This window comes from Cebus imitator, unplaced genomic scaffold (assembly GCF_001604975.1).
Source record: "Cebus imitator isolate Cc_AM_T3 unplaced genomic scaffold, Cebus_imitator-1.0 Scaffold79, whole genome shotgun sequence".
Classification (NCBI taxonomy): domain Eukaryota; kingdom Metazoa; phylum Chordata; class Mammalia; order Primates; family Cebidae; genus Cebus; species Cebus imitator.
This window is the reverse complement of record NW_016107394.1, coordinates 4,000,673-4,019,459: the sequence shown is the minus strand read 5'-3', so window position 1 is coordinate 4,019,459 and position 18,787 is coordinate 4,000,673. Positions and strand designations below refer to the sequence as shown.

The window sequence follows — 18,787 nt, the reverse complement described above, 5'->3', positions numbered from 1 at the left end:
CATGCCACTAACTTAGGATATACAGAGGTAAGAGATGGCCCTTTTATTTAATTTTCCAGAACCCTGTGTAATACAAATTATGTGATAGATATGCATGAGATGCTGGGAAAGAACATAGAAGAGTTCCTCTTCTGTGGGAGACTCATTGGGAGCACTTTCTAGAAAATTCTGAATATTCAAACCCCTTAGAAATTCCTGAGAGGTTATACCTTGTCAATTGTATTCTAAAATTTATAGAGAAAATTAAATAGGCAAATAAGAAAATAGTCAAAAAACGATAAGGAAAGAACATCTAACATTACCAGAAGTAAGAATTTATTAATATTACAAAATCATAAGCATATAATTTTGTCAGTCGAACAGAGTCCAGAAATAGATCCATCTAAGTGAAAAAAACTTAACATTTTCTTTATTGTATTTATCCTATTCTCATTTATAATATATTAAATGTTAAAATAGTGACACTGTATATTGATGACTTAATGGTGAAGTGAATCTGGTTTAGTCATGCTTTTCTGTTGATGATATAAATTTGCATCAGAACTGCCAGACAGTTTGGTATTATGTTTCAAAAGCCACATGAATTATTGTATATTGTTTACCTCAGTAATTCTACCCCTGGGAATTTACCTTAAGTAAATACTATAAAAAGAGAAGAAAGCTATATGCTTAAGTCTAGTAATGGAAATACATTTTTAATATTGGGAAAATGAAAATAATTTATTCAACAATATTAAAATTATTGTCTATTTGTGGAATCTTTTCTATCCATAGAAGATAAAATTGCATAGTTATGATTGTGTAGCAGCTGGAAAAATGATTATGAGTTGATGACAAAGGAAAATTCAAATTAACATATGTGCATATGATCTATGACTAGGGAAAAACAAGGAAAAATGAAATTGGGAGGAGTATAGGGTTCTAGGTAAGGTGGGTTTTCTTTGGGGTTTTTTTGAGACAGAGTTTCGCCCTGTCACCCAAGCTGTAGTGCAATGACACTATCTTGGCTCACTGCAGCCTCCGCCATCTGGATTCAAGCAGGTCTCCTACCTCAGCTTCCTGAGGAGCTGGGACTACAGGTGTACACCACCATGCCCAGCTACTTTTTGTATTTTTTGGTAGAGACGGGGGAGTTCACCCTGTTGACCAGGCTGGTTTTGAATTCTTGACTTCAAGTGATCTGCTTGCCTTGGCCTTCCAAAGTACTGGAAGTACAGGCGTGAATCACCATGCCCAGCCTCTAGGTAAGGCTTTATGTTTTTCTTTTTCTTTCTTCCTTTTAAGAGAAGGGATCTCACTGTTTCCCAGGCTAGATTCAAACTCCTGGGCTCAAGCAGTTCCATTGCCTCAGCCTCCTGAGTAGCTGGGACTACAGGTGTGCTCCACCTAGTTTCTTTTTTAAAAAAAATTAAGTATAATTAAAAACAAAATTCACTTTTTTTTTTTTTTTAAAGGCAGTGTCTTACTCTATCGCCAAGGCTAGAGTACAATGATGCAATCTCGACTCACTCAGCCTTGACTTCCTGGGCTCAAGCAATCCACCTACTTCAGCCTCCCTAGTGGTTGGGACTACAGGCACAGCCACCATCCCCAGTTAAGTTTCTGTATTTTTTGTAGAGACAGGGTTGTGCTACACTGTCCAGGCTGGTCTGGAACTCTTGAGCTCCAGCAATCCACCCATGTCAGCCTCCCAAAATGCTGGAATTACAGCTGTGAGCCACCATACCTGGCCAATTCACCCTTTTAAAGTGTACCATTCAGTGGTTTTTACAACCATCACTACTATTAAATCTGGAACATTTTATTACCCCAAAAAGAAACACTGTACCCAATACATCCACTCCTTGTTTCCCTCTTCCCCAACCCTTGACAGCCACTAACCTACTTTCTATCTCTATGTATTTGCCTGTTCTGGACATTTCATACAAATGGAATAATATACGTGGCCTTTTGCAATAGGCTTTTTACATTTAACATAATGTTTCTAAGGTTCATCCACGTTGTAGCATGTATCAGAACTGCATTCCTTTTTGTGGGTGAATAATACTTGACAATATGGATATATCCCATTCTAAAGTTGACAGACATTTGGATTGTTTTGACTTTTTGACTATTATTAATAATGTTGCTATTAACATTCACATATAAGTTCTTTTGGGAACATATGCTTTCGGTTCTCTTGGGCATATGCCTACAAGTAGAATTGGGCCATATGGTAACTTTATTTTTAACTTTTTAAGGAGCTGCCAGACTATTTTCCATAATGGCTATCACTTTTTGTTCATATTTAAATGTCAGTTCATACAATAATATTTGTGTATTTTTTATTTGCAGTCAGGATTTGTTGGAGAATTGTTTTCAATAGAGCAGTGGAGACTTTTGTCAAATTTTGAATGACTGAGGAGTACAGAAATAAGTAGTGATTACAGTGAAGAAATAGAAGCTATAATTAAAGGTGTGTTTCCTCTCTCATTCCACTATCTTGGAGATTGTGGAGACCTGCCAGGAACAGGACTCCTAAATGGCAAATATGTCTAGAGTGCTGTGGTTCAAGACCATTTTTGCTGGCTATAAGCCGGGTCTCTGGAACCAAAAGGAACCACAGCTCTTCTTAAAATTGAAGGTGTTTATATTTCATCAGCCCTTGGTATAGTCAACCTTTTAAATTTTTGCCTGTCTAATGAGTATGTACTAATATCTAATTGAGATTTTTATTTGTGTTTCCTGATGACTAACATGTTGAGTATTTTTTCATGGGCTTTTTGTTCATTCTTATATCTTCTTCAAGAGCTCACAGACTGCAATCCCCAAGCCAAATCTGGCTCACCACCTATATATGTAAATAGTTTTATTAGGATGCAGCCTTGCCCATTCATTTATATATGTTCTATGTGGCTTTTATGCTAAGTGACAAAGTTGAGTAATGAGACCATATGGCATGCAAAGCCTCAAATATTAGCTCTCTGTCCTGTTCATAGGAAAATGTATCAACCCCTAATCTTTCTGTGGATTGTTTGTTCAAGTTTTTTACGCTTTTTAAAAAATAAGCTTATCTTTTTTAGTTTTGAGAGTTTTTTATATTAGGGCTGTAAGTATTTATTTATTTCCTTTGGCATCTCTTTTTCTTTTATTTTTTAATAAGCAGAGACTTTATTTGGGCCAAACTTGAGGACTGAAACCCAGAAACATAGATTCAAGTTGCCCTGAATATATACTCTCTGTTTTCTTTTCTCCTTCCTTTATTTTCATGATTGTGTCTTTTGAAGAACAGAAGTTTTTCTTTTAATGAAATCAGGTTTAGACAATCTTAACCTCTTATAGTTTATGTTTTTTTTAAACTTAGGCCTACCTAAGAAATCTTCCCCTAATCCAAGGTTGCAAAGATTTTCTCCACTGTTTTCCCCTAAGATTTTTATAGTTTTGGCTTTTACTTTTAGGTATAATTTATGTCTGATTAATTTTTGGGTATACCTATAGTGTGAAATAAGGTCAGGATTTATTTTTTTCTATAATTGTATCTACTTGTTTTGTCACTATTTATTGAAAAGAGTGTCCTTTCCTACCCCATTAAATTTTGTTTGAATATAGTCAATGGATTATGTATGTGTGAGTCTATTTCTGGACTCCATTCTGTTTCATTGATCTGTATTTCTTTTTGTTTTTAATGGAATCCTTGTTGCAGATTAGTATTTTTGTCCTTAAGATAGTTACACTGTATGACTACAGCTTTATTGTAAACCTTGAAATCAGATACTCTTGAGCCCTCTGATTTTATTTTTGAAAATTTTGTCTATTTTAAGTTTTTTGCATTTCCTTATAAATATTAGAATCAGTTTATTAATTTCCACAAAATATATCTGCTAGGATTTTGTTGATACTGTAGAACATACAGATCAAATTGGGAGAATTAAGTTCTTAGCAATATTGAGTCTTCCAATCCATGAACATGATAAATTTCTCCATTTGTTTAGCTCTTTAATTTTTTCTATAATCTTTTATAGTTAGCATCATGCAGGCTTGCATATATTTTGATTTATCCCAGACTATTTATGCTCTTTGTTGATTCTTGAGGATTTTCTCTGTAGACAATGATGTCATCTGTGGATAAAGACAATTTTACTTCTTTTCTACTCTATGCCTTTTATTTCTGTTATCTTGCCTTATCACTTATCTTACTAAGATTTCCAGTATAATGTTGACTAGAGACCAGATATTCTCTCCTCATTCTTTCTATTAGTAGGAAAGCATTTGGTCTTTCACTTGTTTTTGTTTGTTTGTTTTGTTTTGTTTTTAAGAGACAGTCTGTCGCTGTCACCCAGTCTGGCATGATCATAGCTCATTGCAATTTCAAACTCCTGGACTCAAGCAGTCCTCCTGCCTAAGCCCTCTGAGTAACTAAGCCTTCTGACTGGTCTCAAACTCCTGGCCTCAAGCAATCCCCTTTCCTCAGCCTCTCAAAGTACTAGAATTACAGGAGAGCCATCATGTTTGGCATCTTTCACTATTAAATGTAATGTTAGATATAGGTTTTTCATATTTGTCCTTTATCAATTAGAAAAGTACCAAATTTTAAGAATCCTTTTCCCAAATTTTCTGAGAGATTTTATCATGGGTATTGAACTTATCAAATGTTTTTCCTGTATGTGTTTGATTAGTCATTTGGATTTTTTTCTTTTGGTCTGTTAATATGACCTATTTTATTGATTCTTTTCTGAAAATGAAACCAGACTATCAGTCTTATGATGAACACTATGAAGTCATGTGGTATTAGCTATTTTATATATTATTAAATGTGATTTAATGTTTCACTGAGGATGAAATGAAACATTACATTTTTATTCAGGAGGGATGTTAATCTGTAGTATTGTTTTGTTGCATTGTCTGATTTAAATGTGAGGGTAATACTGGCATCATAAAATGATTTTAGAATAGTTCCTCCTCTGTTTATTGGGAGAGTTAACATAGAATTGATTAAATGTCTAATAGAGTTTACCAATGGAGTTAAGTGGGTTCTGGATTTTTCTTTATGGTGAAGGTTTTTAACTATGACTTTAATTTCTATAGTAGATTCAGGGCTATGTAGGTCATCTTTCTTTTTGAGTGAGCTTTGGTAGATTGGTTTTCAAATAATTTGTCCATTTCATTGAAATTGTTGAATTTATTGGCACAGAGTTGTTTATAACATCCCTTTCTCTTTTTAAACGAAGGCAATTGTGATTCTCTCTTCTTTCATTCCCAATATTAGTAATTTGTTTTCTCTTTTCTTTTTCTGGATCAGGCTGGATAGAAGTTTAACAATTTTATTAATCTTTTCAAGGAGCCAGCATGTGATTTCAAGAGACTTCAAAGTATCTTAGACTGCTTGACATTTTTCTACCAGTAACTGAGTTTGTTTTTTTCCAGTCTTTTCATCCTCTGTGTACTCCATTTTATAGTTTCTATTACTCTATATTCATATTTATTAATGATCTTGTGCAGTATCTAACCTACTTCTAACCCCATCAGTCATTTTCATTTCAAATATTTTCATCTCTAAAAGTTACATTTCATTTTTTAATGTACATTTTCCTTTTCTCTTTGCAGTCACATTTTCTTTTACATCCTTAACCATTAAGAGCATCTATGTGGTAACTGTTTTAAGATCCCGTCAATTTTATCACCTGTCATTTGAGGTCTATTGATTAATTGTTCTGTGGTTATAGGGCATGTTTTCCGACTTCTATTAATTTTTTATTGAATACCAAACATTGTAAATTTTATATATTATGCACTTGATTTTTCCTCCCCTTTAAAGAGCGTTGTTGTCTGGGCACAGTGGCTCACGCCTGTCCTAGCACTTTGGGAGACTGAGGCAGTTGGATCAGTTGAGGCCAGGTGTTTGAGACCAGCCAGGCCAACATGGTGAAACCCCGTCTTTACAAAAAATACAAAAAGTATCTGGGCATGGTGGCACATGCCTGTAATTGCAGTTACTAGGGAGGCTGAGAAGGCTGAGGCAGGAGAATCACTTGAACCTGGGACGCAGAGGTTGCAGTGAGCCAAGATCATGCCACTGCACTGCAGCCTGGGTGATGGAGTGAGACCCTGTCTCAAAAAATTTTTTTTTACAAAAAGAGTGTTGGACGCTTACAGGCAATTCAGGAAGACTTCCCAGTACTAAGTACATGAGTTACCAAATTGAAAAGGTCTCCTGAGGAACTTATCTGTATCCTGATTCATACAAACTAATTGTAAAAAATCTGAAACAATCAGGGAAACTAGAATGTTGACTCAATTTTTGATAAATTTAAAGAATTTTTATTAATTTTTACAATGTGATAATGGTATGGTGCTTATGTTTTTTTAATGAGTCCTCATATTATTAAAAATGTGTTTACAGAAATGGTATGATATCTGGAACTTGGTTCATAATAATCCAATAGCAAAGCAGAGCTTAGAGAAGTATAAATGAAACATGATTAGCCAGATGTGGGTAATTGTTGAAGCTGGATGATAAGTATCTGTAGTCATTATTTATTTTTTTCTAATTTTGTATATGTTTTAGATTTTTCATAATAAAAAGCTTAGAAATTTGTTTTTGTTATTGTTGCTGTTGTTTTTTTAAGACAGAGTCTCGCTCTGTTGCCCAGTCTGGAGTGCAGTTGCATGATCTCAGCTCACTGCAACCTCCACTTCCCAGTTTCAAGTGATTTTCCTACTTCAGCCTCACAAGTAGCTGGGATTACAGGCATGTACTACCACATCTAGCTAATTTTTTTGAAAGTATAGATGGGGTTTTACCATGTTGGCCAGGCTGATTTCAGACTCCTGGCTTGAAGTGATCCACCTGCCTTGGCCTCCCAAAGTGCTAGGATTACAGACGTGAGCCACTGTACCCATCCACAGAGACATTTTTCTTGATATGAATTTTTTTTTTTACAAAAAGGAAAGTGTCCATTAAGTACAACATAGTGATGAAGGCTGACTTTCAGCACAATATCATTGTGACATTTTAGAACACTGAAAACACAACAAGATCCTATAAATTTCCAGAGAACAGGAGAAACAGTCACACACACAAAGAATTGAGAAGTAGTGTGGCTTCCAACTTCTCAATAGCAACGTAGGAGCTAGAAGACAATTCAGTAATGCCCCCAGAATGTTGAATGAAAATGGCCTAGAATTCTCTCTCTCTAGGCAAACTATCTAGTGCGAGAGTAGGGTGAAGTTTTTGTATGGACAAAGTCTATACCTCTCCCACACTCTTCCTGACAAAGCAGCTGAATGACTCTCTCTACCAAAATGAAGTAGTAAACTAAAGAAGAAGACAAGGTGGGACATTCCAAATGAGATACAACACAGGAGAAAGCCAAAGAGAATCCCTTGATTTAAGGTGAACCAGCTGTACACAAGGCATAGATGGCAGCTATTCCAAATTGGAGTATGTCCTAAGGCTCTGGGAGAGATTTCTCAAAAAAAAAAAAAAAAAAAAAAAAAAGTTACCAAACACCTAATGTGTCTGAAAATCTTAAGAGGAGAATTCAACAACCACCGAAAGTTCAGAATTGAATTAACAATAAGAACAATAAAAACAAAGCAAGTGTTGGCATGCACCTATAGTCCCAGCTACTCAGGAAGCTGAGAAAATAGAATCACTTGAGCCCAGGAGTTCACGTTCAACCTGGGCAACATGGCAAGACCAGATCCCTAAAAAGAAATTTAAAAAAATTTTAACTAAGCAAATGAGAAAACAAGACAGCATTTTGGGAAAAAGTTGTGCAAGAAAGGAAAAGTAATCAGTGCATTTAATTTTTCAGCTATAAATGGAATATATATTCATACTATAATTGTAATTAGATCAATAATCAGTGTTTATGATATTACTGTATTGGCACCTTTGGAGGATGGAGGAAATAAGTGGATGTGGGATAAAGCTAAATTCTTATCTCCCATATTATGAAGTCAAAAGATAATGCCTGGAAACCAGAAGAAGTCAAGGTAGAGACATAAATATAATCGTGTTATTTGGAGCTATAGAGCTATTCATACATATATGAATCATGTATGGAAATTGAAAGTTCCTGCCTGTGAGGAAAGAGGAATGGTGTCTGTGTAAGAAACTTGTTTTATATAATAAAATTATAGAACTGTTTGAATCTAAACATGAATGTGTTATATTAATTTTAAGATACTTTAAAAAATAAACATGCAGTGAATGATGGAGCTTGAATTCTTGTTATACCACTGCTTTGCTCTCCCCAAGGACAGTACTGAGTTGACTAACCGTGTGATCTTTCCTGACAAAAGAAGTAAGTGTAGCCAGTAAGGAGCTGATAGAATGGAAGATGAAGGAAGAAAGGTGGCTTTACAGTGTTGCTATGAAGGGGAATATCGGGTTTGGTCAGACTGGGGAGTGAGGGAAGGCAAAGGAGGCAAATATAGTTCATTACAATCAACCTGATTGAGAGAGAAAGCTTTGTTGTATTCCATTATTGATATAGATTAGATGTTTAAAAAAATGAGTCAGGCAGACTGGCTGTAAAATAAGTCAGCTGCCAAAAATATATTCAGACTTATGAAAAGTGTTAAACTTATGCTATTATATAAGCATGTAACATAATATATACACATATATAAGAAATATATGTATATCTGTATATACACACAAACATGATTATTTAAAGTTTGAAATTGGGAAACAGGAATACTTAACGATAACTTTTTTCATTGGAAATCATTCATTTGATCTGGCTAGAAATGTGATACTTCTGTACTAAGTTATCAGTATCAAGTATTATATATATGATAGGCATTACGCCGTTCATTTTTAAACCATTTAATTATAAGATTTCATTTTTATTCAGTTTTATAACAGACCATAGCCATTCACAAACATGAGTATTTCCAAACAAAGGTAGAATCTTGGCAAAATAGTTTTGATAGTTATGGTACTACTACTAAGACATTTGTAAAATTTAAGATTTCAAACATTACAGTTAATCTTAAATGTTGTAGTATACTTTATTAACCTCCATATGTTACACTTGCAGTATAAATTGAGAAAGGTAAGGTGAACAGTGTTAGTTTTCATAAAGCTTGAAACCAGAAAAATCTTTTTGGGATATCAGTCTTTAGCTCTACAATTTTAGGAATGTATTTCATGCCATCAGTTTCATTTCTGGAAATCCCGTTTCAGCATGGAAAAATACAAAAAAGTAGAACAGATAGTTCCTTGCCAGTAAAACTTTCCAAAGATACAGTCATCAAGTAATGAGTGAATCAAATAACATATGGTTACTTGTTAATGCACTTGCAGATAAGCCATCAGATTTTTTACATAGGCAGTAATGTCACTTACAATGGCCCTATATTTGACCAGTCTGTGCTAGTGATCTGAGGCTGGGATTTCTCCTTGGACAACATAAACTAGGAGACTTCTTTAAACTCAAGCTCAAAAACATGTTTTAGCAGCACACCTCATACTAAGCCACCTAATATCCATGTATTAATGACAGGCTACATACTGCTTATCCAGTTTTTCAAGCCGGGGGAGGGTGTTGTTGTTGTTGTTGTTGTTATTTAAGACAGGGTCTTGCTCTGTCACCCAGGCTTGAGTGCAGTGGTATGATCATGACTCACTGCAGCCTTGACCTCCTGGACTCCAGTGATCCTCCTACCACAGCCTTCCTAGTAGCTGGGACTGCAGGTGCACACCACCACACCTGGCTAATTTTTGTATTTTTTTGTAGAGACAGGGTCTTGAGATGTTGCCCAAGCTGCTCTTGAACTCTGGGCTTAGGCCATCCTCCTGCCTCAGCCTCCCAAATTGCTGGGATTATACACGGAAACCATTCTGCCTGGCCTGCTTATCCAGTTTGTCAAGCAAAATATTAACCAACGGAATTTATTTAATTCATATGTTTGTGTGTGTGTGTGTGTGTGTGTGTGTGTTGTTTGACTTTTAGCCCCGTAGACAAATAAGACAGTAAATAACTTTATGATTCTCTATCTTTGCAAAGTGTTATCATCTTGGATTTAGATTTTGAAGCAAGTTTATTATCATCAAAGACCATTTCAGGATCATCATCCTTTGTCATCAGTCTTTAATAAGGTTTTCAAGACTTTTCAGTTTAGAGAGCTATTTTTCCTTGATGATATGTTTGTCTTGAGCATCACATTTAAAAATTTTTCGCTTACATAAAATTCTCATTGATACTTTAAATGAATACAACTCTTGGGAAGTTATTTTTATCTGTGTTCTCATCAGCTACAAATAAGAATGCCACAAATTATTTAACATTTTCACTCAGTTCACCTTTTAAGTTTGCAATCATACCACTAACATGCTGAATAGCTGTAATTTTGGTTAGATTTATATATGCAAATCATGCTATTACACACAAATTCTGCTGTATTCACTAAACATTCTTTTATAAGTTTTACCATTGATAAGAGACTTTGACACCCTAAAGCTTTTGATCTTAATAGGTAACTCCATTTCACAGGAATACCACTCATTATCTACATTTTAAAATAACCTGTTTAAATGTATACTTTCTTTTTATTCTATTTTCATAATTTCTTTGTTCTACAGGCCAATCATAATTCTTACTATAGTTTGTTTCCTGATGGTATCTTTTGACACAGTCATATCTTGTTTGTATGTTTTACCATTAGAAATATTCTTGTTGAAGTCAAAATAAAATATAACATAAATCTCTAAATTTAAAACGTTTTATTTGGGAAGCAAGAATTGTAATTCAGGACATATGGAAAGGTGGTGGTCTTCAGTATGTTCAAAGAACAAAAAGAAGGTTGGGAGTTTTACTAGAAAGAATTTGCTGGAAAGGACTTCCTATTCAATAAATGGTACTGGGATAACTGACTAGCTATATGCAGAAGATTAAAACTGGACCTCTTACTTACACCATATACAAAAATCAACTCAAGATGGACTGAAGATCTAAATGTAAAACCTAAAACTATAAAGACCCTGGAACCTAGGAAATGCCATTTTGGACGTAGGAACTGGCAAGATTTCATGACAAAAATAACAAAAGCAATTGCAGCAAAAGCAAAAATTGACAACTGGGACAATTAAACTAAAGAGCTTCTGCACAGCAAAAGAAGCTATCAGCCGAGTACAGTGATTCATGCCTATAATCCCAGCACTTTGAGAGGCTAAAGCAGGCAGATCACAAGGTTAGAAGCTCAAGACCAGCCTGAACAACATAGTGAAACCCCATCTTTACTAAAAACACAAAAATTAGCCTGGCGTGGTGACACATGCCTGTAATCTCAGGTACTCAGGAGGCTGAGGCAGGAGAATCACTTGATCCCAGGAGGCAGACATTGCAGTGAGCTGAAGTCACACCACTGCACAACAGCCTGGGCAACAGAGCAAGACTATGTCTCAAAAAAAAAAAAAGAAAGAAAGAAAGAAAGAAAAGAAACTATCGACAGAGGCAGCCTACAGAATAGGAGAAAATATTTTTTCTGACAAAGGTCTAATATCCAGAATCTACAAGACACCTAAACAAACTTATAAGCCAAAAACAACCCCATTAAAAAGTGGGCAAAGCACATGAACAGACACTTTTCAAAAGAAGATGTGTATGCAGCCAACAAGCATGTGAAAAAATGCTCAATATCACTAATCATTAGAGAAGTGAAAATGAAAACTACAGTGAGAATGGCTCATACCTGTCAGAATGGCTGTTACTAAAAAGTCAAAAAGTAACGGATGCTGACAAGATTGCAGAGAAAAGTGAATGCTTATACACTGCTGGTGGGAGTGTAAATCAGTTCTACCATTATGGAAAGCAGTGTGGCAATTTGTCAAAGATCTAAAAACAGAACTACCATATGACTGTGCAATCCCACTACTGAGTATTGTAAGAATTTGCCAGTAAAGTGATCTGGGCCTGAAGATTTCTTTTTCAGAAGATTTTAAGCTAAAATTTTAATTTAAAAAATAATTATAGCTGTAAATAATTATACCTTTTGGGTACATACCCAAAGGAATATAAATTGTTCTACCACAAAGACACGTGCACATGTATGTTCATTGCAGCACTATTCACAATAGCAAAGACATAGAATCAACCTAGTGCCCATCGATGGTAGACTGTTAAGAAAATGTGGTACATATACACTGTGGAAAACTGTGCTGCCATAAAAAATAAATGAGATCATGTCCTTTGCGGGAACATGGATGGAACTGGAGGCCATTATCCTTAGCAAACTAATGCAGGAACAGAAAACCAAGCACCACATGTCCTCACTTATAAGTGGGAGCTAAACAATGAGAACAAATGAACAGAAAGAGAGGAACAATAGACCCTGGGACCTACTTGAAGGAGGAGAGTGGGAAGAAGGAGAGGTTCAGAACAAAAAACCTGTTGGGTACTGCGCTTAGTACCTGGGTGATGAAATAATCTCTACACCAGACCCCCAAGTCATGAGTTTACCTATACAAGAAATCTGGACAATCACCCCTGAACCTAAAATAAAAATTAAAATATGTTTTTAAAAAAGAAAAACTGTACGTATTGTATTCCAAAAAGGCTTATTGGCACTAGAGAAGCTTTGGGGAGCTAGCAAGCTCTTATTGGTGAGTGACCCTCTCATTGGTAGGTGAAACTGGTCTGAGGGTTACAGCAGGCCATTTCAGCAGCCAGGCTTGTAGAGAATTGCATTCTTGGAGCAATCTATATACCCTGAGCGCTTTTTTCCCCTGACCCCTCAACTGATTTAGTTGGATATGACAAGAAGGACCCAATTTGTATAATCAACTTTCACATGCTCTTCCACAAAGAAGAATGTGAAAGTTGCTTTTTTCTTTCATTTGTTTTGAAATTCATAAGTCTCTTGGTCTCTCTTATGAACACAAATATTTCACTTTCCTTTTGATTCTACTGTAAGAAAGACAACAGCCTACAACACCCATAAATATTAAGGAAATACTATGAACAACTCTACACATATAAATTTGACAACTTAGATGAAATGAGCCAATTCTTTGAAAACTGTAAACTACCAAAACTCACTCAAGGTCAAATAGATAACCTGAATAAAGCAATAATTGTTTTTAAATTTAATTTTTAGCTTAAAAACCTTCTGAAAAAGAAATCTTCAGCCCCAGATCACTTTACTGCAAATTCTTCCAAACATAAAAAAGAAATAACATCAATAACACAGTCTCTTCCAGAAAGAAGAAAAGGAGAAAACACTTAAGGCCTGTACCATCTTAATACTAAAACCAGAAGGGCAATATAAGAAAAGTACAGAACAATATCCTTCATGAACCTAGACTTAAAATTTTTCAACACAACTTTAGCAAATTGAGCCAGGTGTGGTGGCGTGTGTCTATAAATCTCAGCTATTCAGGAGGCTGACGTGGGAGAATCATTTAAGCCAGCAGTTTGAGACCAGCCTGGCAAACGGAGCAAGACCCCATCTCTAAAAACATGTGAAATGAAATTAGCCAGATGTAATGGTACCTACCAGTAATCCCAGCTACTTTGGAGGCTGAGACAGGAGAATCACTTGAGCCCAGGAGTTCAGGGTTACAGTGAACTATGATCATACCACTGTACTCCAGCCTAGGTGACAGAGCAAGATCCTATCTCTAAATTAAAAAAAATAACAATAGGCATTGTTAAATAGTTTACTTTTTTTAAAATGCTGTGTTGACCAACATGATTCTGAAAATTATTCTTACTATTTTGCTCTCTCTGATACTGATAGATGTTGTAGATATAAGATAATTATAGACAACTTATTGTTAAAGCAAACCTTCAGTCATTGCTAGAAGACTGATGAGTGTCCTTAAGGTTGTTCTCTTATGGATGTGAGAAGCATATGGTACATTCATGGTATATGTGGATAGCATGGGTTTCGGAGGAGTGATATATTTAAGTGATAGAATAATGGTCTAGAAATAGCACCAGAAAGGCAAAAGTTAACTTCCGTTAGCCTGGCAAGTGTAGGTGGTTTCTATTGGAAGACACTTTGAGGAAATGGGGACATTTTAAGAAAGAAATGTTTCATTAAAGTGGTATGGTAATTTGTATAAAATGGAAATTCTACGGGACTCAACGAAGGGATTGGCAGAGGAGTGAGCACTAGGGTGAATCTCGATTGGCGAGGCAAATGATTGAGGTGGACGGGAATGAAGATCTGGGAACTAAATGCAGCAGGAGGGTTAAATTAGATGGTCTCTTGGACTGCTAGGAATTGACGGAACATTTTTCTGTTTTATACCTCCAAAGTTTGACTAATACTTTTCCCTCGGCTTGTAATATTCTATACTTCTATACCCCTCAGCTTTTTCTGTTTCATTCATATTTAAGATTTTAAGCTCAAATGTTTGTAATTTACTCCTGGAAATCATCCCTGGCACTCCTTTCTCACCTCTTCCCCAGTCTCAGACCCTTTCTTAGCATTTCCATAGCACCTAGTACACATCCTTATCTTAAAACCTACTATTTTATATTAAAATTAATTTTTTATTAATTGTTTATCAGTAGAAACTATTTCTTAGCCCACACATTCACGTTTCATAGTTTAGGAACACAAGTCAGTGACAAACTTCTACGTAATTTAGCCCAAAGAAATTCTTTGTATTTCAAAATCACTTTGTACTCAGAAAGATACCAGCCTTCTTCATCTCCTCAAAATCTTTCATGGAATTATAATTTCTGAAGAAATCCATGTGTGCCTTCTTTCTTGGTTCAGCCACAACAAACGTGGAGAAAGCTGCAACCCCCAGGGATACAACGAATGTTCCAACAATATGAAATTGCAGTCTCTTGGCCAAAAGGCCACACATCTAAGGTTTTGTCAAAGCACAGGAAGCCATGGTAGTTGTCCTTGATAGGTATGTCACCACTGCCCTCCCTGGCAAATGGAGAAATGGAAAAATTACCTTTTTTTTTTTAACTTCCCATACAAAATACTATGGTCCTCTGAGGAAGAGGGTTTTTTGGGTGGGGGTGGGAGCGGGGAGTAGGTGGTATTTCTTTTTTTAGACAGAGTCTTGCTCTGCTGCCCAGGATGTAGTACAGTGGCACAATCATAGCTCACTGCAGCCTCAATCTCCCAGGCTCAAGCCTAGCAAGTACTGGGACTGCACGGTGCATGCCACCATGCCCAGCTAATTTTTTTTTAATTTGTTGTAGTGACAGGGTCTTACTATATTGCCCAGGCCAGTTTCGAGCTCCTGGGCTCAAACAATCCTACCCCTACCTCCCAAAGTGCTAGAATTACAGTTGGGAGTCCATGTTTTACTCATCCCTTTTCCTCAGGGAGGTAGCACAGAGCTGGTATCAACAAGGAATTGTTTAACTGAACAAAGGAGTTAGGCCCCTGTGTTCTGATTGTAAGATGGGCGTGGCAAGTGCCTGGACTTTTAAGGGTCAGTGGTAGTACAGGCCTGTGCGTTAAAGCAGACTCAATGGCCAGTCAGCAAGTCATTGTTAAGGCCAGGAACACTACCTTTATTCTCAGTGTCTCCTTTATTTCTAGAATGCAGAAGCAGTCTTTGGCAAGTGATGAATGGTAAGGAAACACTTGCTGACATTTACGTTTGAACAACCAGGATTTTATGTGATGCTGTTACAGTGATCACTGCACAGAGTATTCATCTCGCTGCACTGCTGTCATTTGTCTTTGTACAAAGATCTTCATGATGCATAGATTTGAAGGACTTTCTGTTATGATTCATGAACAGAATTCTCATCAAGACCCAGGCATGTTTTATTGAGTTTGTTCCTTGGCAGTTCTTCTGGATAAAATATTTCATTGACCTTCCCAGAGACATCATAAAACATCTAACTGCAGTTTTTCATTTTTGTGTTACGCCATTCATTATTTGACAGTCCTTGGCTGTTTAAACAATTTCTTCTGCATTCTCTGTCACTGAAAATGAACTTTTGACACTGCTATTCTTTTCTTTTGGAGTATATTCTTCATGTTCTTCCTTAAGGTTTTGCTTTAAAACTTTTATCTTTTATTCCTCCATTAGGCGTTTCTCCATTGAGCTTTTGAGGGGACTAGGGAGCCTTTTCACAAAGAACTTGAACTCACAGGAATGAGATGATAAGGAAACTTAAAGTTATTACCTTTTCATCTTACTTGTCCTCCCTCCTCACCCCTCTTCATCTCCAGCATAGAACTAGGACCTTATTTTTCCCAAGCAACTAATAATAAGAATGCAGAAAATGTTATGTCCTTCTTTTATTCATAAGACCATTAGGCATTATTAGGCATACTAGACTTGCATACTATGTATACAGGTGCTATGCTAATTATTCAATAGAAAAATGAAGAAGACAGCCATGCTTTCAATGAATGCGTAATCTAATTAGTATGATGCCTCAAAGGTTACAAGTACCTTCTCTGAGTCTTTGCTTTAAAAAAAAGTCTTTGACCTGGAACCAACCCAAATGCCCATCGACGATAGACTGGATAGGGAAAATGTGGCACATATACACCATGGAATATTATGCAGCCATCAAAAACAATGAGTTTGGGTCCTTTGTAGGGACATGGATGAACCTGGAAACCATCATTCTCAGCAAACTGACAGAAGAGCAGAAGATCAAACACTGCATGTTCTCACTCATAGGCGGGTGTTGAACAATGAGAACACATGGGCACAGGGAGGGGAGCACTACACACTGGGGTCAGTTGGGGGGAAATAGGGGAGGGACGGTGGGGGGTGGGGAGCTGGGGACAGATAGCAAGGGGAGAAATGCCAGATGTAGGTGATGGGGAGGAAGGCAGCAAATCACACTGCCACGTGTGTACCTATGCAACAATTTTGCATGTTCTTCACATGTACCCCAAAACCTAAAATGCAATAAAATAAATAAATGGGGAGAAAAAAAAAAGTCTTTGAATTAGGGTAATATACTTTCCTGATAGGGTTATATAATAATATTAGCTTCTGTATAGGAGGAACTTAGCACAGTTACTGGCCTGTAGTAAAAGGTTCCATAAATGGTGATTATACTAATAGATAGATACAGAGTAAGCAGAAACATGAAGAAGGCAGTGGACATGGCATCTCTACTTAGATATAAAGAAGGAATACTGGGGGAAGTTGTATGTACAAAGACATAAATCAAATATAAGGTACATTTAGAGCACTATAAGTAATTGTTCTATTAGAACAGAGAGATGAAGGAAGGAAGCTTAGTGAGAGATGAGGCTTCTGAGGTAGGCAGGAATTTAGACATAATCTTGTAAGGAATGGGGGACATTAATTAATATTAAGCAGAGGAGTCTTAAAATTAATCAATGCTAAAGAAAATTATTCATATACTACATATCTCTTTTAGGTCTCACTTGCCCTGGAGCCTCTGTCAGAAACTTACAACAGCTACCATCCACTTCCTACCACTGACATGACCGAAGATGTGCTTTTATCTAAGCAGGTATTCAGAGAGAATACTGAACCCAGCAGTACCCCGTTTCTGGTTCCATCAAGGCCTCCTGACATACATACCATCAAAATTGATGGAAAAGAGTTAGCAGCCAACAGCAGTAGATCCACCACTCCGAGGTAATTACACCTAATACCAGTTAATCTGTCAGTTAACACCACTGTGTTTGTGATTTCTGTCTTTCATTTTTGGTTGAGTAAAAAGATTAATAGCAGAGAGAAGCACAGCCCTCATTTAGCAGATAATTGTGAAGCACCCACTCTGGTCTTGGTTTGTTACTAGGTTCTGGGCCTAGAAATTAGTAAGACGCAATTTCTGTTTTTGAGAACTACTCACAATCTAGTGGAGAGGCCAACATAGGAATAAATGACTAAATGATATGCAGATGCAGGACAGATGTTCATGAGGGAAAGAGGGACAGGGAGCTATTCCGTGAAACAGAATGGAATAAGAATCAGGTTTTTGTTTTAAGTAATTATTTATGAAGCATTTGCTTTGTGTCAGGCTCTGCTGCACTCTTCGTTTTGTTGTCTCACTTAAGCTACAACTCCCTAACTGTAGGTAAAGCATCTATTATTTCTATAATTTGGGAGATGAAAAAGAGATTTACATAGCCGCATTGCAAACAAGTCACCTCCTTTGAGGTCAAAGCTACCTTGCCATAAACCACTAGTCTGCTTTCTGTCTCTGGCAAAATAATGTCATAATCATAATAGATTATATATTGCTGACATGCTCCTTTTCTTTAAAACAGGGGAAGGGACCATGTATACTTTGCAGAGAACCCTGATACAATAAAGGATTCTTTCTTTGGACTACAGCACCACCTTAATTCAGGACAGAGTTTAGAGTCTGTAACTCTGAAAGGCAAATCTCCACGGAAGCAGACGTCCCTTCTGAACAGTTCTGAATTCCAGCCTCAAATTAGAACAGTTGCCAAGAGTCGCAGTGACTCATGCATTTCTTCTTCAAACAATCCCCCTACTAAGGATCTTCTTTCAGGTATATAATTATTTGTGAACTGAGTGAGACTATGTTTATTGGGATTGCTCTGCTTGTTAGCCAGCCTACAAAGAGAACCAAGACTCTTGTTTGAACTAAGTCAAAGAAAAGCAGGCAGTCTCACTAGAGTACAGCCTCTCGCACTATTTAAAGACAGCTCTGTTAAATCATCAAGATATTTCTAAATAATTATTAGATGCCTATAATTGTAGGTTTGGGGAAGAAATCATTTAAAGGAATTGGATATGAGGGGAAGACATTTATTAGTCCTTATTTTGTTCCAAATAATTCAAGGCAGGTAAGGTTTTTGTCTCATCATCAGCATTTACTTATGCCATTGTATACAGACTAGTACC

The 18,787-nt window shown here is 36.4% G+C and overlaps 1 protein-coding gene across 6 annotated transcripts in view; it reads left to right on the top strand.

Annotated features, from left to right (window-relative positions):
• C2CD3 (C2 domain containing 3 centriole elongation regulator) overlaps nt 1-18,787 on the top strand; it is a 160,935-nt gene that overhangs the window by 13,036 nt on the left and 129,112 nt on the right. For 5 of the 6 annotated variants that reach the window (XM_017532972.2, XM_017532971.2, XM_017532970.2 and 2 more), the window contains exons 4-5: nt 17,325-17,548; nt 18,184-18,431. In XM_017532972.2, the coding sequence (XP_017388461.1) occupies nt 17,325-17,548; nt 18,184-18,431 (472 nt within the window). Of the gene's footprint in view, nt 1-1,222; nt 1,245-17,324; nt 17,549-18,183; nt 18,432-18,787 lie in introns of those variants that run through there. The other variant, XM_037740122.1, reaches the window with a different exon arrangement.